Consider the following 27,419-nt stretch of genomic DNA (forward strand, 5'->3'; position numbering starts at 1 on the left):
CCCGCTGCCCCGCTGGCTGTCCGGGCGGTGCGTTTTTTGGGCGGCGGGTTTTGCCATCTCGCCCTTGTGGCACGCCGTTGGGCGAGCCGGCTTTATTTGGGTTGGCTCGGGGAAGCGTTTGCAGTGCTAGCACGTGGGAGCCGCTGCACAGGGATGCCATTCTCCCCTGCAGCTGTGGTTGGAAGTGCGGCTGCTGGCTCCGCTGGGTGAAGGTTAGCAGGGATAAATATTCATTCAGCCTTAGAAGAAGGCGGGGGAAGAAATCTCACTCCCTACAGGGACTGGAGATCTAGTGAATAAGGGTCTTATGACATCCAATTTCTTGCTGAATTTAAGCTTGCTTTTCTCATTCCACTTTTTTTTTTTCTCCCCTGTATTTTTCCTTTTTCTCCTTTTATCTTGACTTCCTATGTATAACTAGAAAGAAACAGCCAAACACAAATTTTGGTTAAGCGGCTGTGAGAGCATTTGCCTGTGCATATTTCCTTGTTCCAGCGTTCCTGCTGTTTGCTGCAGGGTGGCTGAGCAGTAGGCAACTGACATTCTCAGGCTGTGCAGATCACCACGGTCAGCAGGAGAAATTCCTGGAAACGCTTTGGTTTCATCCTGCCACTCAGCGAAACAGAGCAGCGGTCAGGACAGTGCAGGGAGGATAAGCAGCTTTGTGTACTTCATGTTTGAGGTAAAACACTCCCGAGCTTTTTGGTGGTGGTCCTCTGACAGGTGGCTTCCTGGGGATCTGGTCCAGCCTTGCCGTTGGTCCTAACACCTGCGAGTAAATTTGCTGCAGAGTTTTGGGAATCCTTGGCACAAGGATGCTCTGTGGGCCTTCCAGGGTTGAACATACACTGTGTGGACAGGGACTGGGCTCATAGCTCCTGCTTCTGGGGTCGCACAGCAGGCAGTGGGCATGATGTAGGACCAGAGTGGATGTTTTTAGTTAAGGCTGCTGTTGCAAGACTATTTAAATGAAGTGGAGACAGACAGGAGTTAGTCCTAGTGAAGATCCCACCCAAAGGAAGATGCAAGAGACAGCTCTCAGTTCTGCTGAGAACTGTGTTGCCCTTTTAATGGTAATAAAGAAGCCTTGCCATTAATCTCCACAGCTGCTGCCAAATGCTGAACAGGTCTGGATGATGAGGCAATTCCCCTCCTGCTCTGAGGTTGATGTGGAGGTATGGCTTTTGGGCGGGCTGGGCTCTACCCCATGGGCTGCTGTGGTATGGAAAGGTAGAAAGCACACAGCTAATGAGCAGGTGCCCTTCATGAATCAAATGAGGGCAGAAACATTAAGCACAGTGCTCCTGAAGGCTTACCCACAAGGAGGGGTTATACATCTAAAATGAGGATGCTGTAGCTAATGTCAGAGGGACTGGCAAGAAGTGCCAAACTGAAGTGCCGTTACCTAAAATCCAGCTGCTGGTGTGGGGAGGGCTCCTGGATTTCTTCTCACTTGAAGTGTTTCATACACCTCACAGGCTTCTGGTGTACCCAATGTTCTCACTGTTTACAGTAACAGACACTGCTAATGTGTATGTAATAGAAAATAATCTGCTGGGGCAGTGGCACTGAACCTGAAAGCATCCCATACACATTCAAGAACCTTTCCCAAACGTGAGTAGCTCTAATATCAAAACCATATTTGCCTACAGCCTCTTTGCATTTCGGGCATTTCCCTATGTGCCGACACCACCTGTGTCAACTTAACCTGGGTAACAAGAGCACTGCAGAACCAGCAGCTCTGTCTCCAGAGCAGAGGCATGGCCAGGGTACCACCGAAACCCCGGGGCAGGGCAGCTGCTGGAGGAAGAGGAGCGTGATGGTGGTGGGTTATCCTGCTGCACTGAGCCCTGAGCAGTGGGTGCCTCTCCTGCCTCCCTCCTGGAGGTGAGGGTTACCCCATCAATAAGCATGAACCCCCCAGCCCTACCTGCAACGTTTAAACAGGCATGAATTTCCCTGTTGCATCTGTCGTCAGTGTGCTGCACAAAAAGCAATTGTGTCAGTTTTGTTTTCCTTTCCCGGTACATATCAGAAGTCAAACAGCGTGATGTGGCTAATGGTATTATATTGACCCACCTCTGTGGTTGCTATTAATATCTGAAGAAATTCCCAAATGTCACAGCCCCAATAATAGCACGGTTGCCTGCCCATCTTTCTCTTGCCAAACAGATTGGTGTCCTTTTATGTTATCAGGTCCTGTAATTGCTAGTCCAAATTTTGCTCCTTGCTTGTGTTAAGATGCTAGGGACCAAAAATATGTATTAGAGGACTGATATACTTGCAATTGGTAGTGAGGTGATTTGCAGTGTCATTTGAGTAGTATCCAAATTGCCAATTCTTTTCAAAATAAGGAGTCTGAAGGGACTTGGGGGAGAGGTATCCTTTTCTTCTCACTGGCTGCAAAAATATAACCCACCCTTAAAAAAAAAAAAAAAAAGTATTCAGAATCCAGCCATAGAGCACAGGCTACTAAATTTCAATTGTTGTTTTTATGTCATTATTGCAATTGTAGTGATTCTGTAAAAGACAAGACAAAAGGTTGCTCTTTTCACTTTGAGCTCTTTCCATCCTCCACTTTTACAGCAAAGGTTACCCTGAGCGATGTGTACATATGTCTGTTCTAAGTGGAGAAATACATATTATTCATACCTTGTCAATGTATATGCTGGAAAACAGAAGCTGAATTTATAGCTATATTTCCTCTCTGCCGGGGCTTTTAGAGTTGAGTGTTTCAGTGTTTCTATTATAAACCCCTGTTTTCTGAGGTTTATAACAGTCTTGAAGAGCATAGCGGTCTTGAACCATAATAGAAAACATGTAATGTTGCATTTACAATACAGCTGTAACTGCACATTAAGGAGTGTAATCTTCTCAGTGTACCCACAATGCTCCAATAAGGTTAATTGGAGTTACATATACTAAGAGAAAAACAATATTTTACCCTTAGAGTTGGTGCTCTCCACCCCGAGAGCTGTGAGCACCACACAAGGGCAGTGCCTCTACCTCTGCCAGACTTATAGCTGCATCATTCCTGGCTGTGACATGAAAACCCCATGTGCACTGCAAGGCCCCAGGAGCACTCGCCTCCCTCCTGTGATGCCTCACTGCTTCACAGACTTGCCTTGGAAATCAAGGCAAAGATGACCAGCAGATATTGTACCTCATCGAAAGTGCGGCGAGGCCTTCATCCTGTATGTCTCTGCTGTTCCTGCCCTCAGCTTTTAGTCTTGCATAAATACAGGTCCCTCCTGAAACCCCGGGCATTTCTCCATTTCCAGCCAGCTTACTCCATCTGGCATCTTGCATTCGTGTGTCACTCTGCTTACTAGGGTAAGGTAAATAAACTGAAGTTCATCATAACATCCCATTGCCCCTGGCCTAATTAGTCCAGCTCCTTTGCAGGGCACCTGGGTGGTTGCTGTTGGTAGCCTGAACTGCCACGGGCAGAGCTGGGCCTCCAGGAGGTGCCCCACACCACTGGGGTATCTGCATGGGACTTTTACTTCAGCAAAAAGTGTCTCGCTGTATTATTCACATGCAGCAGTTCCTGCATACCTGGGACAGGGAGGTAGCTGCTCGTGCGTGTCTGACAGGTCTGACTCTCAGAGCTAGCACCTTGTTTAAATTTGGCTGATAGCTACAGGGCTGCCGGGCCCGATGTCCCACTGTGCCAGTTTGGTTGCTTTGTGAGGTAACCGTGAGCACTGGGTGAGGGGGCAACGCTGGCAGGTAGCGGTGGTCTGACTTAAAATGAACACTTCAAAAATGGATAGTGAGAGAGAAGAGCTGAAGTTAAAAGTGGACAGTTGCCAGGGCTGCTGGCCGTGTTCATACTAGAGCCGATTTATCATTGCAATTGCTCGCTTGAGCTTGTTGGACTTAATTGGCTGAAGGTAAAGAAAGCAGCAGCATGTTCAGAATAGAAAGAAACTTCTAAGAATTGCTAAAAAAAAAAAAAAAAAAAAAAAAAAAAAAACACACAACAAAAAAAAACCAACCACATAACCCTTGGAGCTTGAAGACTTTGTTAGGCTCTTTGGCGAATACAAGGCTGTCCTCTCAGATTGTCACAGGGCCATGGTTTTTCCAGTTTGAACCTTAGCTTTGATCAGCAGCCAGTAAAAAGACAAAGTATGATGGCTAAAAGGTGTTTTCCATGTTCTTTTTTTTTTTTTGATATTACAGCGAAACTGAGAAGAATACCTATGTCCTGTTTGCATTAGGCCAGCCGCAGTTTAAGTCCAGGCTTATCTGCCAGCTGGTAGAAGGCAGCAGAAGGTAGGAAGGAGGTAGGAGGCTGGGCTCACTGTGAACCTTATGCTCAAATCCTGTCTGTGCATCAGTATGAGGGAGCAAGTTAGCATGAGCATCAACAGGGTTGAAATCTTAGTGAGACTAAATTCTTCTTGCTGTTTCAACTCACATCTCACCTTACTTAGTCTTCCACTTAACCTCTCTTCCCATGGCTAACAGGTCAGCTTATTGGGTTCATGGCCTTTTGGAAGTACTGCTAACCTCAAGCATTCAGAAATCACAAATTCACTCTTAGATTCATGAGACTGCAGGAAAATCATGCATTTTTTAATTGAGCAATTAAAATAGCTTAATTAGTATTTTAGTCCTGATACTTTGAATTTCACAGCTTTGGAACATCGTTTTCCTTGCTGTGAGGGGTTGACCCTTTTTGCCCCCAGTAAAACCTGTATTTGCCACAATTGCACAAATGAAGAACTAGTGCTCTAGCAAAGCCAAAAACAATAAAAACACCAGCTTAGCCAAGAGTTGCAGGAAGAACTGAAAATCTGGAAATGCTGGTTTTGTTGTTGTGCAAGTTTGTTTTTCACTTTTTTTTCTTCACTTTTTTTTTTTTTTTTTACTTTTGCCCCCTCACCAGTTATGCATGCGTGTGTTACAACATATCTGCTGAGAATGAGTGGGAGGGAGCTAAAGGGAGTTCTGATTTGGTGAATTAGTGTACAAGAGGCCAGCAGAAAGGCCTGCAGTAAAAAAAAAAAAAAAAAAAAAAGCAAAGAATGGGAGGATACAAAAGGCTGAACTAGAGTAAAAACATCTGTATGTTACATTTGCCCTTCTGTAGTATTTAAGGGGCTGCAATTTGTATGTTAGTTGTTTGTGCTCCCTTCATATGGGTAAGAAGGCCTTTGGGAATATTGGGCATGATCTACCAAGAATCATTCATCATATCATGCATGAATTTAGGTAGAGAATATCCCCTGGATATGGGGCAAAAGTCAAAGCTTTTCAATGTTCTTTATATTGCTTTATTATTATTGCCAAACACAATCTTCTTGCCACAGCTCTGTGTGTTCCAGTGTATCATACCTTTTGTGTTATCAGGGCCATCTGAAAATAATCTGACAGGATTGTTCACACCACAGTTATTGGTATTTTGAAATTTTTACCATGGGGAACATCTTCAAAAGCAAGAGAGGCAACAGGACAGCAAGCTCCCTCTGCCTGTCTACAAAAGCCAGAGCAGAATTACCAAACCCTGCAGCGGGTGTTCTGCTGGAGAAGTTCCCGTTCCCCATGAACAGCTGTTTTTGCAGCCTGCAGGAGAGGCTCTGTGGATACTGCTAAAGAGATGCTGAAGAACTGGGGTTGTCCTTAGTGATTGCTTTGAACTGTCAGGCTGAGTCTGTTTGCAGTTGCTTAGTTGTATTTCCTTTCTACAGGTGGATGTAGACTAATAGCTTCTGGGCTTCTTGAAGTTTGAAAACCATTACAGTGGCAATAGCAATAGCCTGACTTGCTTGATTTGACCTTTCTTTTTCCTTTGTGCCAGTTTACCTCCTCTTCTGCGGTGAGACTAGCTGGTGGTAGTGCCTGAATTGTAATGCCTGGCCTTTTTTTGTTATGTTCATATCGTCTAATCCATTGTACATTCTTTTGCTCTTTCATTTTGCTTTCTTATTCATCTCAGAGGGTTAATTGCATCCAATCACTCTGATGTTAGACAGTTAGAGATAATGCACACAGGCAGAGCTGATACTGTCTGCAGTTCCCAGCTGGGACTTGATTCTACCACTCTTAGTCAGCTTGAAGGCCTTAACCCATGGGAATACTCTCTGTTCACATTTGTGGGGCTTCTTCTACAAGCACATGCTATTTGAAAAAATAGTGGCAGACCTAGGGTGAAGAATGGTTGCTTTCCTCATCTGAGATTCAAGGTTTTTGAGACTTTTGATACATTCCCCTTTTTGTTATTTTGAGCTCTGACAAGGTATTGATAAAGGCGCACTATTAGTGAATGTATTCTTTTAAATAAAAGAAAGTCATTGTGCCTGTCATTATCTTTTCACCTGTTCCAGGCCTTAGTACTGAGCCTGCCAATTCCCTGAGGCCACTCGTAGGTCTTAATAATCCTGAGTGGCTTTACCTGAGGCCCCACCACTGGCCCCATCACCCCCTGCACAGGAGCCCCACTGAAATTCAGACCTGGGGGTTCAGCTCTTCCTGAGGCCAGCTGGAGGTATGCTCGTTTCCAGCCCTCCTTCCTGTGTGGACCGTGGCCTTACAGCAAAGAAAGCCTGTCTCCAGCCCTGTCCCCTAGATTGGGCAAATGTTGCAACCCCCTTTCTAGCCCTTTTTGCTTCTGATTGGACCCCTGCGTGGCCCCCAAGTCCTGGCTCAGCCCTTGGTGTGCTGGGGTCATTGGTGTGCTGGGGCCCTTGGTGGGCCTCCCTGCTGTGTTCAGCTTTCTGGGGCTGCACCCGTTGGTACGGGCTGGTCGAGGTGGAGGTTGTCCTCTGCTCCCCTCCTGTCTCCTAAACTCTGGTGCTTTAGAGAGAGATAGCGAGCAATACAAGCACACAGTTGACTTGTCCTTTTCCCAAGCAGAACGCAGGGCAGATGGTGGCGGTGGTCCCCCTGCAGCAGCCCTGGGACAGCACTCTCAAACCTGCCTCTTCACAGCTGCTGTTCTTCCCCTAGTCCATGCTATTTGTTTTTGCACTCTCTTTCCTTCCATTAGGATGACTAGAAGGATGCAAAGGCCGGGATTTCTCCAGCTGGCAATTCAGGAGCCAGGTTGCGCAGAGCAGTGCAACGTTGAGGCTAATTGCCTCCAAAGCTGCTGCCCCTTTTAAGGAGGCTGCATGTAATCTTTCTCTAAAGGAATCTCTTTGTATCCTATTGAAAGATTCCGTAATAAAATTATTGAACTGCAAACTGGAGAGGTAAGGTGGGGGATGTAGTAGCTACAGAGCACATTGAGCTCTCAAAGTGTTTCCATTAATTGGAGAAAACCAGTGTTCTATATCTTCCTATCTGCAAAGCACAGAAAAGGACTGGGCTTTGTATGTTTTGGTGTCGATTCCACGGGCTAGTGGGTGAAAGAGAAGTTGATAAGCACGATTTAGTTAATTAAATTATAGAACACAGTGCTTCTGTTAAGTTTTTCACATTCTTTCGATCTGTGGTTCAGCACTAAAACGCAGCTTGGAGAATTCAAGCCTTGAGTTTGCTATCTGAAGTAGCTTTTCAGTCGTAGAAAGTTAGACATTTTTCTTGGTGTTTAAAAACCGAACTTCATACAAGGAATTATAACTTACTGATTCTTATCACGATATTGTTACGAAGGCAAACTTAATGTGGCTTTGTGCTACTACAAGACTAGTCTAGGCAGGGTGCTTTGGCTTTTGCTATCAGCGTGGAACTATTGATTCATGAACATAAATCCTTACTTATCTGCAGTCAACTTTATAGGGTAATGAAATTATAGGATTGCTTGAATCAATCAATGTTTCTAAAGCAAACTATAGAAATATAAACAAGTTAGAGATTATTTAATAATGTCAATTTGCTTAGAAATGCTTGGACATGGGCAGCAGATGTTACATTAATTTCTGCTTTCTCTGAAATTTCACTGGGGCTGCAAGACCTTAATGTCACTATTAGCAAAGGTAACTTTATTTTAGAAACTCATTCCAAGCTCTCACAGCAAGAGGAAGAAACTGTCATTCCTTTTGACCACAAAATCTGTGCTATTTCTAAGTGGAGTTCTTTGAAATAACTAGGATATCTCACAGCTTGTTGCTTTAGAGAGGACTTAGTGCAGTGGCACTACATTTAGTTAGCATAATGAGTTTTTTAGCCCCTGTGATATTGACTGAGTTTGAAGTACCAAAACTTTTAGTCGTCTAAGCTTAAATTTGTTAGTAAAGTGCAAGGTTGCATTTCAGCTTTCCTAGAATTTTAAGTTGGGTTCCTGTTTTCTGAGAAGCAGTTAGTTTAACATAGCCAGGTTCTGACTTTGGGAAACAATTTAAGTATAAAAGTCTGTCTTTATGTTTCTCGGTAGGAAGCGTCATGAAAGCAGCTTCCTCAGCGTGGTTTCACACTTGCAGTGTAGGCCTTTTGGAGATCCAGTTCATTGGAGCGATTTTATTCAAGGTGGTTCAAGAATCTTCCATAAGTCTGCGGTGTCCTTTCAGTGCTCCTGTCTTTTTTGAATGCAGAGCAGGATCTTTATAAGTGGACTCTGATGCCTTGGTGGTCTGTCCATTGAGTAGTTTGTCATCGTTTCTCATGTGGGAGGTTAAGACCACCTGATTAATCTGCTTGGTCAGTCCTTAAGCCTGGATAGCAATAATGGAGTCATACAAGCCAGATGTAAATCCCTCTGCTCTAACACATTAATATTCTCAGTACTTTGGCTATTAAGGTCGTTTTAAATATATACAAAAAACTCTGAGAAATGTACCTTTGATCTTTTTGATTGGTCTACCTTAAAAAAGGTTAAGAATTCATTTTTACTTTGGAAAGGTTTTTGTCTTTAAATTAATATCATATATACTTATACAGTTTTGTACATGGGCTTTGTTAAAGCTTATATGTAAACTGGTTTCTGATTAATCTCATGTTTTTTAAGCTGTTCTGTGGTATTTCATTTGCAGTATTTTGTGGCTAAGCTGTCTGTGTAACAGACTTCCTTGATCTGAGGACTATGCTACAAATTTCTGTAGAGAGAAACTGCTATAAAATTTAAGCTTAACACCTTTCTGGACTTCCTTCATCTATGGTAAAGTTGGTGTGGTTCAGCCTTAATTAGATTATTATAGACCTAAAACAGATGAAGTAGAATAGCATGAGAGGATTTGAATTTGGTCGTTAGCAAGAGCTCGTGGTTAGTCTAGCTGGTTAGCCATTAGCCTCTGAAATAAATGAAAGTACATTTTCCGTTTGATATGCTTTGAAGACTGGTCAAAATCCTTAACATGATTTAGGTCTTCTGAGAAGGCCTATAATCCTGCTTTTTTAATAAGCTCTATATTTCTTGTCTGAGTGATAATTTGTTTACGTCAAGCATTGCTGAGGCTCACTGCCATGCCTGTATTAATTTTGAAGTTGAAATGCATTGTTTTGGAAGAGCATTTATAAAAATTATTCCTGGAATTAGAATGGACAGGAATTTAATGTATGAATGCTTCCTGGAAAACCTGGGTTTTCTAAATGCCTTTTTTTTTTTTTTCTTTATCAGTTGAGGAGCACTTCAGCTGCTCATACTTTGAATGCACTAATGCACTTCCCTTTTTAATATTTACTGCTGTGAACATGTGTGCAAGCTTGAAGTTCAATCCTGAACAGCCAGAGCTGCTTCTGTCTTGTAGGACTGACTTTCACTGGGGAGCTCCAAGTCTGCGGTTATGGCAGTGCTGGGGAAGAAAGGATGGATGGGTATCTTGAGCATAAGTTTGCATTGAATGAGGTGGAAATCTATGGACTTTCATTGCTGCAGAAGAGAAGAGCTCCGATGACACCACATCAAGGAGCTGTGAACCTTGGTCGATATTATCTCGAAAGAAGCCATGTGAAAGCAAATGCAGATAGTGCTGCTGACTCATAGGAGATGGACAGGAAAAGGCTACTTCCACTTCTGCTTATCTCTGGCTTCCTTCAGCATGCGGTTAGTGAGGACTTCGTGTGTGTCTCCATAGTTCCTTAATATCCTTATAATCAGCCTGCTCAATGTGTCTCCATAAAAACAGCTGGGAGGTTGGTGAAAAATATTTGTGCTATTAGCTAGTTAATAAGAATGGCATTTCTTATGTAAATGACATGTAAAGAAAGAGGGGACACTGGACGTAGGACTGATAAATAGCCTATTTTTATTGCTGCCCACATCCCTGATTCCTTTCCCCTGTCCTGCTAAGTATTTTATGGATTTTTCTGATTCTTTATGCAGCTGAAGTACTTAACTATGGGATGGTAACTGCAAACATGTGGGTCTGCAGTGACGAGTATTCCAGGTAGGTTTTGGAAATAATGCTACATGCCACTGTTCTTAATGGCTGGAGGTGCCGTGTTAAAGTCCTCTAGTAAGAAACAGGTGCTGAGGATTAAAAATAAACCCCAAACATCAACAGCAGAAAATGACAATGGTTGTTGTTGGGTGCTTGATTATGTGTTCTCTTCCAAATTGGATGCTGATGCGAGAGCCTGGTTTCTTTCAAGATGTGTGTGTTTAAGAATTGCTCATCCCACCTACCTCCCAGTGTGACTGGGACAAGTCTCCAGTGTAATTCTTAAAAAAATAAGCAAGGTCTGTACTTGGCTCTGTGTTTGCTGAACTTAATAGGAATTCAACCACAGTCTTGAATAGGAGAGTATCAGTCTTCTGTATGCAGATAAATATGACCTTTAATTAAAAAGCCAAGTAAATGAAAGCACAGTGAAACGGGAATATTATTTTTTAGCTTCTACATTTGTGGTGGTTGGTTTTCTTTTTTTTTTTTTTTTTTTTTTTTTTTTTTTTTTTTTTTTGAAGAGACTTTAATGCATATAGTTATTTGACTTTTAAAAATTATTTTCTTTCTTAAAGTCCCACAGGATCAGTTGCTGGTTGGGATTGGCCTGTGCCCACTGATTAATTCCTTGCGTCACTGGTCTTGAATCTTGTTGCAAATGTTCTTGGAGAACTTGGTAGCCGCAAACTGGCAGAGCTGTTATTGACCCAGAATAGCAATAGCAATGTTAATACAGTAAGCAAGGTTTTCTGTGATCTGCTGTGCTGTTCTGTGGAGCTGACGAGCTGGTTACCACCTTTTACTTATTCTGCAAGGATCTGAGGATGGAAGGGAATTAATGCAGTTGTGAAGCCCAGAGAACCAAAATAGCAGTGATTCAGTTAGAGTAGAGCCAAATCTTCTTAAAATTAAACTCCATTGTGTTAGAGACTTTACTTTTTTGATACCTATATTATTAACTTCTCTGATAAGAGCAGGAAATGTAATACAGTGATATTGGAGGAGCCTTGCACATTAAATCTAAGCTATTATCTTGGGGTTGTAGGAGAAGAAACTGCTCTTCATCTGGTGTGTTATGGGAATCAGATGTTGCAGACTGTTTTTCAAGGTTACCATGTAATTCACAAACCTAGGTTTTTGGAGTAGTTTTAGTTTCCTTAACTTTCAAACAGGCTGTACGGAATATGTGGGAAGGCTGCAGTGCATATATGGGTATTTATATCTTCGTAAGTAACAAACAATATACTGCGTAGTTTCAGAGAATTTTGTCATGGGCAAGTGTTTACCCCAAGTTGCAGGAGTTCATGTTGCAATCTGGAATATTTTTTATACTGGTATTAACTAACTTTGTGTGTGACAGGCTGATGGTCTTCTCTCATAGACGTGCTTCAATGTTTATATTTATGTTAACCTTGATACTACAGATACTCTGGTCACTCCTGTACTGTATCTCCAGAGAGGCTGGTTAATGGTACCTCCAAAGGGGGCACTACATTGAGCCAGGAAAATGTGCTGTAATACCTGTGAACCTGAGAGGAGCTGGTCAAACAGTGCTGCACGTGTGAATCGACTGGTGCGGCTGACCTGACTTACATGCCCGGTGCTGCAGTTGGGTTTTGTGCTCATTACTTTCTCTTTCTATATGAGTCTTGTAGTACTAGCATTGGAAGAGCTTTTCCCTAGTTCCTCCTTTTAGTTGTGAAAATTTAAAGTTTATTGTCTTCGGTTTTTTTAAAGTATAACGAGTTTGGAGATTTAGTGCTAATGAAATTGTCTATTGCAGAAATGCTCTGGTTTTGCTACTTTGCAGAATGCCACTCTTTGTATCCTTTGGGCACCACTGACAAGTCTTATATTCTTCTTCCGCAATCTGTATCCTGGTCAGGCTCTCCTCCCCTCTTTCTTTTTTCCCACATTTTCCCCAGTCTCCCACACTTGATGTCTAAGAACCTATTTGACCGCACTGATGTCTTAAGCAGTGGATATGTAAATATTTACTGGCATGACGATCAGCAAGAGGGAGGGGGGGAATTACTACGTATTACCCATTCAGTAAACCTTCAAGTTTTCTCTCTGAGTGTGCAGTCGATGAGAACAGGAAAGGTTTGCAGTTGGTGCTTGACTTGATGTATTTCTCTCTCTTGGTTCCTGTTTTTGTTGCAGATGTCAATCATATAGCTGTGGAAGGCTTTATCAGCTCTTGAGGAGACCTTCCCCTGCACACACACACTCATACCACTCAAGGCTGGCACTGTAGCAGAGGAAGATGGAGCTCGTAGATCTCCTGGCGTTCTCCTCCACAGAAATGAACAGTACAACGCTCACTCTGGCTTTGCTGGTGGTCTTCGTGGTTCTGCTGTACTGGTAAGTGATAACAGTGATATGGGCCGTGCGTCACACACAAAGCCTGCCGAAGTTCCCCCAACATCTACGGAGTCCTTCTATTCTCACGGTGAAACTGGATGATAATTGGCTGGAAGGGATGTGGAGGGTGAGGAGGTTTGGAAGCAGAGGTTGAAATGAATGCTCACAAAACTCATGTTGCTTTTTAGAGAGTTCTGTCTCCTTGCAATGTTTTGCCTTAAGTGTTTTACAAACAAACTGCTAACAGAAGTTGTCATCAAAATTAAGAACTTATTACTGTTGGTTTCTTGTTAATTTCTTCAGGCAGCAGGAGCATTGGTGCTGGTCAGAAAGAAACAGTACTCGTTGCAAGGTCTCGTTGGGCTCTTTGTACTATGCTGCACAGTTGTCACTTGCCAGTTTTCTTGGCTTAGGTTTATAGGCACTTTAACTGCTGCTTGAATTTCTTCTCTTTTTCTTTCCACACTGAGTAATAGATACAAATCAGAATAACAGCAGCCCTACTGGTAGGCACAGTAAGCATTGCAATGAGCTATGCTGAAATGGGGGGGGGAAGAATACTGCCCTGTCCAGATAATTTATTTTGGAAATTAAATTGGCTGATCTGGGAATGCTTTTCTGTCTGGTTTTACTTGAATGCCTTTTCAAATCCTGCTTTCCAGTCAGGAGAAGAAATATATTATTTTTTTTCCTCATTTGCATGTGTGTTTGAGAAAAGGTTTTAGGGAGAGTGGCAGGAAAAGAACCTCATAATAAAACCCAAAGCTAAACTCAAAGAAAATAATGGTGGCACCATGAGTTCAGCACAATCATTGTAGCAGTGTAAGTGGTGGATCGGTTCTGTTCATGTTTCTTTATTCTTTGATCCTGTCAAACTTTGTTCAACTTGTGTGTTAAGGGAGAGTCTAGAGAGATTAAAAAAGAGTCAAGTCAAGCCTCTATTTGATGTGCATTGCCATATCAGGTAGGTAGATGAGCCTGCTTTCTGAATAAGATCTGCTCAAAACTCTGGCTCAAATAATCACAAAAGTCAGTTACACTGACTTTGAACTTTATTTGGGGGAAAAAAAATGGCAAGGCTACATCTTTCATTAAATCCACACTGTTTAACTGCTGACCTGTGGATGTGTGTAAGCTTAAAGTGGTGGGAGAGAGGCCAGAGGCAGAGACACAGTTCAGAAATGCAGCACGTGGGCTGGTGAGCTCTGGCAGCCTGTGAGGTGGCTGGGAGAGCCTGATGCTCCTCAGTAGTAAATGTCAAGATGTGCCGAGGTCTGTGAAGAAACAGAACTGTTCTGTGCAAATGTACTGTGTGTTCTGGTGTACGCTTCTCCAGAGCCTCACTTTAGGACGCATTTTAAGGACGGCTGTTCTTCCTACTGGAGGGAAGACATGGGAGCTCTGTGCAGAATCTGGTCTTGACATAAACAAAGCTGGATCTAATGGCAGACTGAAATCAAACTTGAACCAGACTCCTGGCTGTGGACAGTCAACTGCTGAATTGAGTATGTGCCATATAATTTGCAGAAAGTCCAATTTAGGAGCGAGGTGGGAAGTTGCCTTACAGTAGAGATATGTCATTCAGTGTCTCTCCTTTCCTGGCTGAAGATGAGCTCTGTGAAGGCATCGAGTAAAGGAAGCTAGAGTTTTATGATGAGAAATTTTTTATACCTTTACCTGTCAGTGGTTATTACTAACTGATCTTATTGATCTGCAGGTGCAAGTTGGTTTTAGGATACTTTATTAAATACGGCTGCCTTTAGGCCACTCTTCCAATGAGAAGCTGGCATTGCTTCTTAAACTTGTAGTGAAGCATCTTGGGCAACATACTTGGGCTTATTGGTAGGTTTGCCTGGTTGACCAAGCTATTCAGATCCATTTATTTCAGTAAAATGCAATGACTGAACACATAAAGTTAGTGGCTTGAAGCATATCTACAAGCGTGGTGCTTGTTTTTCAAACCTGTCAGTCTATTCATATAAGATTCTATTTTGTATAAAACTTGTTTTATATTGCAGCTCTATTTAAGCGAATGAGTTAAAACCAACTCATGCGCATAGCCTCCTTTGTTCTCAGCTGAAACCTTGGGTTCAAGGAATTATTTAAAGAGTATGTAAGGGGTTGCTGATAGAAAGGCAGGTTCCTCATTCTAGAGGTTTTTCTTAGTACAATCATATTGCATGCAGAATTGTGTGTCTCTTCTAGGAGTTAGAGAACACAAGTGTTACCTATGTCAGAAGTAGTAATAAAGTAATAACTGCTCAAGTTCCTTATTCTAAGCCTTACTCTCATATTTTAATAACTTCTGAATCCCTCTTTTTTTTTTTTCCTTGCCTTTTTCTGCCAGCATTGTAACTTTTCAGAAGGGGAAGGGAGGAATTAATATTTGCTGTTGTAAAGTTTGTTATGAGAGTAACTTCTGATTGATCAGGGTTTTAACGTGTCTAATGTTTTGTGAGTACAAAGGCAAGGCAATTTGTCCACCTTTTTTTGCTTTAAAAGGCTTACATGCTAAACAAAAGGCAGTTGTAGGTAGAGAAGTGAGTTGTTACAATTCTAGTGTGCGTTAGATTTACCATGGTGTTGTCAACTGCCATGTTATTGAGCTATTTCCTTAGCATGATTTTTGTGGATGAATGGTACTCTGTGGTTCAAATGACACCCTTGAGTTGCTGCCCATCAGCTAAGCCTCTGTAGCTGCTAGTGTGTGCATTGTAAGGCCAGCTGTGATTTATCACAGTTCAGCTGACAGGTGATATCTTGCTAAGTTGTGATAAGACCAATCTCTTCACATTTCTGCGTAAGGTGAGGTCATATGAATTGGGGGGAGAAGCAAGGGTTGGTTGGGAAAGGGAGGAGAGGCTGTAGCAGTTTAAAAATAAACTTCTGGAGAAGATACAAGTCTTAAGAGGAAACCTGGATGCTTAGGTCATTCCTTAGACTGTTTTTTATGGTACAATTCATATTATCAATGATTCTTTTAAAAATATCCTCTAATAGCACACCTGATTTCTTACATGCCATCATCCGTGAAATACGAACATGATTCTGGTAGTGTATTGTGTCAGCCTGAATTCAGTGACTGTAAGCTGTGTTTATCCTCCATATGGCCTTAAATCTGCTATAGGGAGAGGCTTTTTAAGTCAGCCGATCTAATTTTGGGAGTGGAGAGAACAGAAGCTTTTGGGTACACAATCTCTTTGGATTTAGAACAGGGTGAGCAAACATGAAGCTGCTTTTTCTGTCTTCTGTTAATGTAACTAATGTGCTCAGGTCTGCCTGCTGTCCTCCACTTACGAAGGACTTAGTTGTCCACTTCCCTCCTCATATTTACTACTTGCTATCCATGGCTCCAAGTCTTTTCCTGTAGATCTCATACCATGGATTCTTCAATGGCAGTTGCCACTTCCTTACTATTGTGGTAGACAATGAAATTTTACTGCTTTACTGAGAACAAAAAGGTGGTATATGGCTGAGTACATAAAGCCTGGTAATACCAGAGACACAACACTGAGTGCTGTTAAAAACAAACTAAAAATCAAACTAAAACAAAAACAACAACAAAAAACCCTCATGTCTATGTTGTTCCCACCCTCTATGATTTCTACTAGCCAAACTGATTATTGGATCGGTTTCTTCTAAAAGCAATTCCTTTCTCAATTCCAAGGACTGCTGTCTCTATTTGTTTAATCTCTGAATCTCAGGGTTCTTTTTCAGGCACGAAATAAAAACAAACACTTAAGGTAGGAATGGGGTTAACATTTACAAATCCTAATGATATTAGACCAATTGACTGTATCCACTGTACTGAAAAGTACAGGGGTATATCTTTGCAACATACTGTTCATTTTCCTTTCAAGTGTATGCTGAGTTGGGTATCCCATGCTTGGTTGTAGATGCAAACATTGTTTTGTGCCTTTCTTTTTGCTGTCTGGGGAGATGTTTGATAAAATGAAAGCAGGAGTTTATCTTGCTTTAAAGTTTAATGTACCATAAGCTTAGCATTATGAAGAAGCTGTCACAGCATTCAGATACCTGTGTTCAAACTGGATTATCAAGCCCTTGTCTAAACAAACCTGTTTTTTTTCAAAAACTTGGAGGTTGGATGGGAGGTGTTTGTTTATGTTTGTAAGATACACGTCTAATTGCATGCTTTCAAACATAGCAAAATATATACCATTAATGTCCTTGTCTGTTTCTGAAAAGCTAAATTGTTCAGAAAGATGCCATTTTTACATTGAAGTAATTTTATGATCACTTGTGTAACAGAAATACTTAGACAGCGAGAGACTTGGGTTGCCCTGGGTTGAGACACTGTCCATGCATTGCATAACAAGGCAATCCTGACCCAAAGCGTTTGCTGCCACTGATCAACAAAAATGAAAACTAAGCCTTCTTTTTTAAATCTGTCCTTAAGCCTGGACATTTGCATACACTTAAATGCAGCTGATACTTGCACATGGGAGAGAATGTGTTAGAGTTCACTGGCTGATACTGTATATGTAGTAGGCCACTTTAGAAGTTACAAGTTAATTTCAGGACATAGTATCTTGATACAGGTGACTTTAACGCTATTGCTTGTTTGGCATTACTTCATATCTGTGGTTTGGGAAAGCGCTATGAAAGAGAAAGCTTAGGTATATCTGTCTCCAAATAAAACTCTGCTCAGGTTTTGCAGAACCTTGTTGTTTGGGCTTGAGTTGGGCAAAATTGAGATCAAATACATCTCTATGCTTATGGTTTGAGTGCAAGCCTAGGCTGAGGAGGTCATTCTCTCTGGCACATCCTTATATAGCTTCCAGACAGATCCATCATCAGGCTGTACAAAACCTGGATCCATTCAGAAAGAAGCACCGGTTGTGGGTGGGTATGCCCAGACTATTCCAGCTCTCTCTAAAGCCATCAAAGGCACGGTGCTATAAGGTCCGCTGTGTCTGGAAACCAAAGCCTGGATATGGAGCACCAACACACATCCGTAATGATGCATTGCTCTGCTCTCATGTCAGGCTCATTGACTTGAGAGGTTCAGAGAGGCATCCTACTCCTCAGGTGTTTAAGCAAGCTTGTTTCACCTGCTGTCAGAAAGCAGGGCTTTGCAGACAGCGAGTGCTCAGGGGCTGGTGCTCCTGGGCTGCAGCTGGGCTCTGGCTGCACTTTCACCAGGCTCTGCCTGCTGAGCTCTTTTCATCTTGTGCATCCCTCCCACAGCAGTGGCTGACTTCAGGTTTAGGCTATCAGGCTGTGATTTCTTCTCTTTTACCTAAATCAAGTGACTCTGGGTGAGCCTGAGAAGGAGCAGGGTCTTCCCCTATTACAGCTTGGTAGTTTCTCGGTTTGCATTGATTCCAGCATTAGGTTCACAGGGGAAGAAGGCAGGGAAGTGTTTTTTTTTTTTTTTTTTTTTAATATTCTGTTAACCCCAGCTTTTTTATTTTTTCCTAAAATGGCCATTATGTCAGTGGAAGTCATTCTGCCCCCCTTTATTCAAATGGCCCATTATGGAAGCTAGAAGGATCTGACTCAACAGGAAATATCAGCAAACTGCTGTTGATGACAGAAAAAGCTAACAGATTCCGAATGGTCTTTGTCATGCAGCTTTACATCAAGCAAATCTGGAATTCCCACTAACGCGTCAAACATAATTTGATCCCACAGCTGTGCAATATACGGCCTCCTCTTCCAGCTAAATCATCTCTAGGTGAGCCTGAGAAGGAGCAGCATAAGCTGCTAAATTATAATTTGGACAAGTGCCATACCACAAATGACTAAATGCTTTTTTCCTTTGAAAACAAGGTAGATTTGATCATCCAGAATGAGGTTCACTCGCTGCCCTGATTATGCTGCTTTTAAGTAAACAGAGTTCTTTATTTTGGGGGAGAGGTAAAACAGTCTTCCAGAACTACAGTTGTATCTTCAGCTTTATTTTTGGGGTTCCCTCAGGGGCTGAGTTGTAACACCGCTGTTATCCTGTTAAAGGTGGTTCAGCCTTTAGTGCTGAGAAATTTGTTTTTTGCTTGCTTGCCTGCTCTTCATTACAACTCTGAGACCTCTCATGTTCATTAAAAAAATAAAAATAAAAAAATAGGGGTTGCATGACCAGTAGTGCCAGTAGTGTTTATTCGAAGGTCCTCAAGTGCTTGTTGGTTGTGGTGTTTTTTTTCCTTTTTTTTTTTTTTTTTTTTTTCTTTTTTAAAGGTACTTTACCCTAACACATGTGTAAAGGCATCAGTCTCCAGCCTATTTATTCCTCATGGTTTTTGCTTTTCCCCAAACACTTTCATTCCTCATCCCTTAAGCACAATTGGATTTTAGTGCAGGGAGATTATAGTGTTAATTGTAGGCTAAGGTATACCTACAAGGATAAGTTAGCTTCTTTTCATGAAACAAGTATATTCACCTCTCTCTCTTCTGACATCGTATCCAGATCTAGCATCCACTGGAGCATAACCAGTGAGTGCTGTGAGGTTAGCTGATGCATGCAAATGCCACTGGGTGACAGGAGCTGGATCCAGCCCTTAAGCAGTCCCATTTCTGCTTTCCCCTCCTGCAGGGCTAGAATGGACTGGGTCTGATCTCAAGTGGGTTACATAGACAGGAGAGACTGGCAAGGGACTGTGCAATTACTCTGGCCTCTCCACCAGGCAGCTCCTGCCTGGGAGTCTTCTCTGGTGTTTTGTTTAGCTCTCCTGGACTAGCACGTTGGGTTTAGCTTCTGATCTGCTGTTTAGCTTGGGGCAGGTTGGTTTGTTTATCTTGGCAATATGCAGACACCTCACACTGTAATTTTCGGTGCTCTGCACTAACTTCTGGGAACTCCTGCCTCCATCTATTGACTGTATGAGGAACATGAGGAGCTTAACACACTGTCCTTGGTGCACCAAACAGGATTGAAATTAAAGGAGGAAAGAAGGCAATGAAAAATCTACCTTAGCGAGAAGGCTCTGGCTGCTTGAGCAATGGGACACTCCATCCCATTGCGCAGAGGCAGTCTCTTGCTGTGTCTGTGCAGTGAATTGAGACTCAGAGAGGTCTCTCGGGGCACCTGATTTCTCTTTAAAAGAAAGCTGCCTTTTATTCTTTGTTTCATTTTGTCTTTCCATCAGGTTTCATCAATGACAGTGTTGGGTCTGTGTTGTCCTCACTGCTGGCTCACTGTTAACTAACGCCTTTGACTGCTGTGTCTTGCTCCTCTTTAGTGAAGTTTTATACAGTATTTAACGGAGCTGCCTGAAAACCATTTTAAAATACAATATTGACATATTATTCAGACATTATAATTAATGGTTTCCCATGACATACCTGAATCCCTTAGATTTTTTTTTCCCCATTATCTCCCTAGGTTTGTTTTTTGTGTGTCTTCCCCACTGAAAACAAAGTTTACTGTTCGGTGAGCTCACTGTGTGCTAACTGCTGATAATTCACCAGCAGAAAAAGGTTGAAGTATTTTCTGGATTGGGTCTGGAAGTGCAGTTATTTCAATTTCACAGAAATGGTGAATGAGTTTGAGAAAATGATGTTCAATGTCAATCTCTTTGTTCCCTTTCTTTATGGACCATTGCGTAAACTGGTGACCATTTCTTTTAAACTCTGTTTGCTCATTTTACATGCATTTTCTATGGCTGAAGTAACATTGCAGGTCAACAGGGATATGAGAATTTTAATGCAGGGGCCATCTAACATATGGGAGATTGTCCATATAGTAGTTTCTTCCATGGCTAACACTTTCAATGGCTCTGAAGAATGTATACAGTTGGTCTGGGATTGTTTTCTAAGGAAGCAATAAACAGGTGAAAAGGGCAAAAACTTATATTTGTTTGGTGGCGGTTGTTGTTGTTTTTAATAGGAAAAGAAGCTGAATGTGTCCAGCAATGGCTGCAGAAGGACAGGAACAAAGGGCTGGGAACAGAAGGATATGACTCCACATTAAGTAGAAGGGGGCTGTTAGAGATTGAGACCAAGCATGTTTGGGAAAGTTGAGGCTGGAGTAAAGGAACTCAACTGAGATATATGTTGGGAGCAGAAGGGCATGGGGTCAGTGGCTATATGCTTGTGCAGGCAAAGTCTACTTCCTTGGAAAGAATAGTTCCTTTCAGCTGACAGAAACCTTGTGATACTTGTTGGCCGTTGAGGGATATGGGAAGGATGAAAAGGCAATGGACTTCAGAAGAGATGTGTAATTGGTAACTATACAATCACAAGCTCCTTCTGTTCGAACGCTCTTGGATGGGAACTATTGGCAGAGTTTTGAACCTGTAACCCAGAGTATTCTTTTAAGTTATTCAGTAGCAATAAATCTGATGCAATCTGTGCATGTATGTTTGTGGTTTCTCGTCCAAAAAGCTCCAAAGAGCTTTTATGTAAACACCCTCTCAGTAGAGCTATAACAAGATGAAGAGGTTGTGGAGGCACGTGGTTTGAAATGTGGGAAAGACATGAAATATAGCCACCCTGGGAGAGGAAGGAACAGCTAAGTATGTTGCATGCTAGCAGGAGGAAAAGAGTGAGAGAAGAAATGGTGGTCAGGACTGCAAGGGCCCTCTTCCAGCTCTTAAAATATCAATGTGGTTTGCGTGTTCTCCAAAGACTTTAACAAATCTCTGAAATACACATCATAGGTTGAGGTACAGCAGTGTCTCCAAGAGATCTCAGTATAGGTTTCATGGAAGGTACACTGAGAAGCTGAACATCTATGTAAGGATAGAATCATTAAGGTTGGAAGAGACTTCCAAGATCATCTGGTCCAACCATCCCCCTACCACCAATGTCACCCACTAAACCATGTCCCTAAGGATCACCCACTAAACCATGTCCCTAAGCACCACGTCCAACCTTTCCTTGAACACCCTCAGGGACAGTATATTGCAGTGAGTAAAGCACCACTATCCTGGATTGTTTTATGTCTCTAAAAGTTATTTGAGGTATATCTGGCCTGCTCTCATCTCCTCTTAAGAGCCAAGAATAGGTAGTACAAAGATAAATGATCCACAGTTTTATGTTAACTCTTACTAGCTATGATAACATGAGGTCTTTGCAGTTCAGAAGAATAGTATTTTAAACTTTGTCTACCAGAAATGTGTAGACTTGAGGTAATTTTTCATATTTTGGATACAATGCACAGTAGTTACATTTCTAAAGTTTAAAATTATTAGCAGTAGTTAATTAGCAGTTTCACAACTTATTTTCTTTCCTGATAATATGACTTTTTCTTAATACAAATGGAAGTCATATCAACTGTGAACTCTGACACAGAGCTCTCTTGTTGAAAGAAAGATGATCAGCTCCTGGGTGTCAGTCCTAGAGTGAGGATGCCTCCCCAGAGCAAGGTTATGGAGGAAGGCTGGAGTATTCCTCTGGGTACACAGTGGTTGTAGGACCATAAAAATCTGTGTCTTCAAAGGCCATAAGGACTGGAGTATTTACAGTGTAAGGCTATTCATACAGCCAGGATGCAGGCTGCAATTTGAGATCTGGGATTTGAGGAGTTTGTCCCTTAACCTGCTTCCTCAGTTTCAGTAGAAGTGAGCTATTAACAAGCACTGTAGGGAGGACCTCATTTCCATGACAGCTAGTGACTCAGTTCCTCTTGCAAGCCTTGACTGTATCACTGATGGACATTTTTCTACTTAATTTTTGACATTTCTGGGGCTTTTGTGCAGTAAAGCCTTTTCTCCCTCCTTCCCCCCTTTTTATTTACGTTCCTGAGTGCGAGTGTAGCCAAGCAGCGAGCTCAGTGCCATGGAAGCATTTTATATTTTGAGCAGAGATAAAAATCTCATTCCTTCTATAAACAAAACAAATCAACAGATGATGCCCAAGAGAACCATTTCTCTATAGCCATTTTCCTCCAGCTGCTTTCTATTCCGTGCGGCTTGCAATGCACCATATGAAATACGTGTGTGCCTTTGTATGTGCAGAACACAGGTTTCCTCCAGACAGTGGCAGCTCCGTTGAAAACAAGCAAAAAATACTACCTCCGCTATTTTTCTTCTACAATCCTGTAATAATAAGATTACTAATAAATAGATTACTAATAGAGTTATTTGGTCGTTTCATAGCATGTAGCTTAGCAATGCAAGAGGATATGCTGAAGGAGCTCTGCAATTGCAGCTGCTACGTCTTTATTCTGAATGGGTTCGGGCTATTGTCTGTGAAAGGATGAGGGGCAGAAATAATCTGAGTGAGCCTGAGTGCATCATAAACAGGCGGGGATGAGGACACAGCCAAAAGGCTTATTTGAAGTTTGCTGCTCTGCAGGTGCTTTCATATGCCTGTGCCTGTGAGGAGCTTGTGTCTATTGCTGCAGTGTCTTTGTGGCCAGGTACAAGCCTGTTGGAGGAATAAGTCTGGTGGAAGGCATGAGAAGTGGCCCTTCTAGCCTGTCGAAGGTTCTTGGTTGTTGACACCTCTTGCTTTCCTGCTTTTATTTAGTGAACAGTTCAGAGGCTCAAGCAAATGGCCAAAAGCCATGGTAGAGAGGGGTGAGACCAGCAGCACCATGGAGGTAGATCAGGCATGGAACAGAGCAGACGGTGCTGGATGAAGACATGGCAGAGAAAGTGCGCTGTGAGCTCCCACGTGGTCAGGAATAGCTGCAGGTGAGTTCCTGGCAGAGGGGCAGCTGCAGGTGCCTCTTATCTCAGCAGCATCTTGCTGCTCATCTCCTCCCTTCTGTACAGGAAGAGGGGGGCTAAGCCAGATGTTCCTCAGCTAGGGCCTGGAGGAGTCGCATTTGTCCCTGCGGGGGGATAGTCAGTGGCCTCTGAGACTTGGAGGAACTTGGAGCTGGTGTGGGGGGAAGCGATAAAACTTGGCAACGCCTCTTCTTGTTTCCTCACAAAGTGTGGTTTAGAACTGATGGGAAAATACTGTGGCTTCTCATCCAAATAGCTCCCAAGAGTTTTTATGTAAACAGCCTGAATGTATACATGTATGTATACACATGTATACATATGTATATATATATGTGTGACTAGGAACAAGCAGTTTCTAAGAAGAGAAGCAAAACATAACTGAGCTGATCCATGGATAGATCATGCTAAGCCCCCAAAGCAACCCCCTTATCCCATCCCTAGCCAAATGACTTCTGGCAGCCAAGGAAGTAACCTTGGGTAAAAACAATAGAACTTTTACAACGGGGATGTTAGCTACTGACCCTGGATGTATTTTATGACACCACCTTGGTTTAGTCTTGTTTATCTTCATTCTGTGGTAGTTACATTGTCCTGAGTTTCAGGAAAAAACTGCAGCCTGTGCATGCAACTCCAGCATCTATCGTTAGGCTATGCGGGCTGTGCGCTCATGTTCATCAACACTGGATCACTCCTCAAGACAGATCTAATCTGGACCAGGGCGGGCATGTGAAACAGTTTTAATTTAATAAGTTAGAGTAACTTATACCATTTCTGTTGTGCTACTGGGAGAAGGCAAGCTGTACCTGGTCTGGTTCAAAGTTTACTTTTCCATATTAACAATTTGGAATTAGCAGAGCTTGTTTTACTCTTATGAGATCAACACTTCTGGATGGTGTGGCTGAGATGGTTTTGATCAAATGTTTCTTGTCTAAAACTGGATTTGCTGTATCATTAAAACAGGGTCCCAAAATTACTTGAGAACTTGATTCCCTTTACTTTGTGCAATTGCCCTATTAACATTAAGGCACAGCAAGAAAAGGTCAGTAGAAATATTACTTACCACCATGTGGAAATTAATCACTTTTGTAAGTAATTAATCATTTTTTTAAGTTCTGTATTTGTGAATGAGTTTCTCAAGGTGATTTGTTTGTGTCCAGGCATTTAGACTGGTAATATCATTCAGGTTTAAACTCAGAGCTTTGAGGAGATAAAGTGTTGTAACGTAGCTGACTTGTTCTCCAAAGAAACAAAATATTTTAGCTGCTCAGTTCTTCTGAAAAATTGTCTTTAAACAGAGATAGTTAATAGTCAGAAATCTTGTCCCAGTTGTTGGTGGCAACCACTGTTTTGTTTTTTTTTTGGTGATGTTATTTTGTGTCAAGTTATAGAGCTGACTGTGAAATTTAAAAATGTTTTTGTAAAGTTTACGTAGAAAAATTGTCTAATTTGTTAACCAAGAAATTATGATCTTTTAAATAACTCCTATAAGCTGGTTTACCAGTTTAAACCCTTTAAATTCTTAGGCTGAATTTTGCTTGCATTATTTAGACCAGTGATAAAGCATCTTGTTCTTTTTCTTTCCTACCTGAGAAAAGTTAGAAATAAGTCTCTTACCTCTTGACTTTGACAAGGACCTTTTTCTGGCTGAAAGTGTTGCTAAACATAATATTGATACTGTAAAAAAACTAACCCACACAGAAACCCAAGCTGCACCATAAATCTTTCTCTGACGCTGCTCGCACTGGTTATGTAAATAAAAGAAAATTGATGCTGTTTGTAGAATTGTGATGATCCGGGCAAAATTGCTCTTGTGTGATAGAAATTGTATGCGCGTATGTGTGCCCTCTATCTGTCCGCCCACCCACCCAACTCCTGTTGTTCTGGTTAGCTCTGGAGCTGGCATACATACCACACAACCACTAACTGAGGCTGAAAAGGTCCTTTCTCAAGGTTTCTGAGAAGATCATTACAGTGTCTCTTTTTATCTTTTCCTTGCTTAGCAAAGACCTTTTGATTGAAAAATATATTGTCTGGTTTGGAAGGAATTACTGTATCTAGTCAGACATTAATGACTTCCAATGTGGTGGATTTGGGTTCCTGTGCCAAACAGTTCATAGAGATGTAGTATACTAAGGGACGTTTCAGCCCTGTGCCTGTTGATCCCCAAGGATGCAGCTGATCCATCTATCTATCTATACACTTTTTTTTTTTTTTTTAATTACATTGCATCTGTCAATAACTGATGGCCAAAATCATTATCAATGTGTTAATTTAAAGATCAGTCAGCATTTTCAAAGGCTGGGCAGTTTCAAGAGCTTTCTCTGAGCAAGTTGGAGGCTTTGTCTTGTAGGCTGTGAGCAAATTGTTACAAAACACGAGAGAGTTGGTAGGAGTTTGTGGAATCATAATTAATTGACAATGGTTTTTCAAAAACCACTTCTTCCAATTTGAAATAAGCTGTTAAAATAATTTAGAAGTGTTATGATAGTCCCTTGATACATGCTGGTAGCTTTGGGTTAAACACATAAATAATGCTGAAAGAACTATATTTAGTTCCAGACTGATCCAAGGACAAACTGAAAAACTGAAGGTCAAATAACAAAACAAAGAACAGAAAATTATAGCCCTCCTTATTCTGCTCTGCAGCATGCTGCTTGGCAGCCATGAAGGTTCAATACTGGGGAATTTGTCACTTACAACTCTTTATGATTTGTACTTTAAGTAAAGCAAGTAAGCCTGGAGTGCATGTACTTATTGACAAAAGCACATCACTGAGTCCTGTCAGGCTGAATCTAAACTGGAGCTTCTGAGTATTGCAGAATTGCTGGGGCCTGGATATTAAAAGGTTTATGAGAGAACAATTGCTCAAGGACGACTTCCCCCAAGCTCTGTCTTGACCCTTGTGCTCTAGGAGTTTCTACCAGGAACTGAGCCAAAGTGTAACCAGGTACTAAACATGGGACTAAGACAGTTGGATGATTGTTACTTATTTATTTTGTTTGAGCTATCAAAAATGTTGAACTACAGGAACTTCAGGTCACTCCTTACTTGAGATAGCTAGAAGTCCTTGCTGGAGTTTAAATGGTTCAAATGTAGAGCTCAATAGTTCCAATCACAGAGATAGGGCAATGAGCTTCAATCCATGCAAGACCACTCTGAGCTGGGAGTGCTTTTTGCCTCCCTGATGGAGAGACCTACGCAGCTTGCTGATCCTGGCAGCACCCAAGGTAGGAACTAGACTCCATTATCTCTATCTAGGAAAAGCATCTCACTTGCATGGCTGCAGGCCACATAGGCACTGTTAGAGCCGTTGGACCAGATCTCAGTGGCCGTGACTGTTTGTTCAGCTTAAGATCTGCACAAGGTTGGTTAGACTCTGAATGCTCAGGCTGATGCTAAATTGATGATCATCAGTGATGTGATCTATGCAATCATGTTTATGCTATGTTACACTTGACCCAATCTTGCCAAGCCTGATCATGCCAGCCTGTCATTTTCCCAGCTCCCCAGCGTGCCCAAAGCACTTGCCTAGTGGCCAACCATGCTACAGCCCCCAGGGCCAGATCCCTTCCCTGGGGTATCTGCTGGCCAGTTTGCTCCAGCCAGTTGACAAAGTCAGTTTGCCATGCTTTTATTAGGGAATATAAGTAGTAAATGGTGGAATAAATTCTTTTCAGAGGCTTCCTTCCTTTTAAACTACTTTCATGCTAGCCTTTCCAATCCTGAGCTGCATATGAAACCTTTCATTCAGTTAAAATAGCAGGGTAGGATCTCACAGACTAACAGTGTTTTAAAACTGGGTAGTACATTTTATATCAAATATATGCATTGTATGGAAAATGTTTATTCAGAAAACAAAACAATACAAAAACAAAACAAAACAAACAAACAAAAAAACCCTACTGGTTGGATAAAGATCAATGCATCCTTAGCAGACCCTAAAAATGAATGGGAACACATGTGATATAACTTGGCTGGCCAGTGGTTCCTAGGTGCATGCATTCAACTCTGAAGCAGCAACATTCAGTGGAACTGGCTTGTTTTTCTGAGATGGAAACCATTCTATATGTAATCAGTGTTTTTGTAATTTTATTCCAAGTCTAGGATTTGCATTTCAGAGGTTATGGGAAACAACAATTCCTTTCTTATTATC

The 27,419-nt window shown here is 41.9% G+C and overlaps 1 protein-coding gene across 2 annotated transcripts in view; it reads left to right on the forward strand.

Annotated features, from left to right (window-relative positions):
• The window catches only part of TBXAS1 (thromboxane A synthase 1), a 243,912-nt gene that overhangs the window by 855 nt on the left and 215,638 nt on the right, over positions 1-27,419 (forward strand). The window contains exons 1-2 of one of the 2 annotated variants that reach the window (XM_082778123.1): positions 9,889-9,931; positions 12,435-12,635. In XM_082778123.1, coding sequence (XP_082634249.1) covers positions 12,538-12,635 — 98 coding nt within the window. In that variant the 5' untranslated portion in view covers positions 9,889-9,931; positions 12,435-12,537. Of the gene's footprint in view, positions 1-9,888; positions 9,932-12,434; positions 12,636-27,419 lie in introns of those variants that run through there. The other variant, XM_082778122.1, reaches the window with a different exon arrangement.

This window comes from Aythya marila (genome assembly GCF_965140915.1).
Source record: "Aythya marila genome assembly, chromosome: 1".
NCBI lineage: Eukaryota > Metazoa > Chordata > Aves > Anseriformes > Anatidae > Aythya > Aythya marila.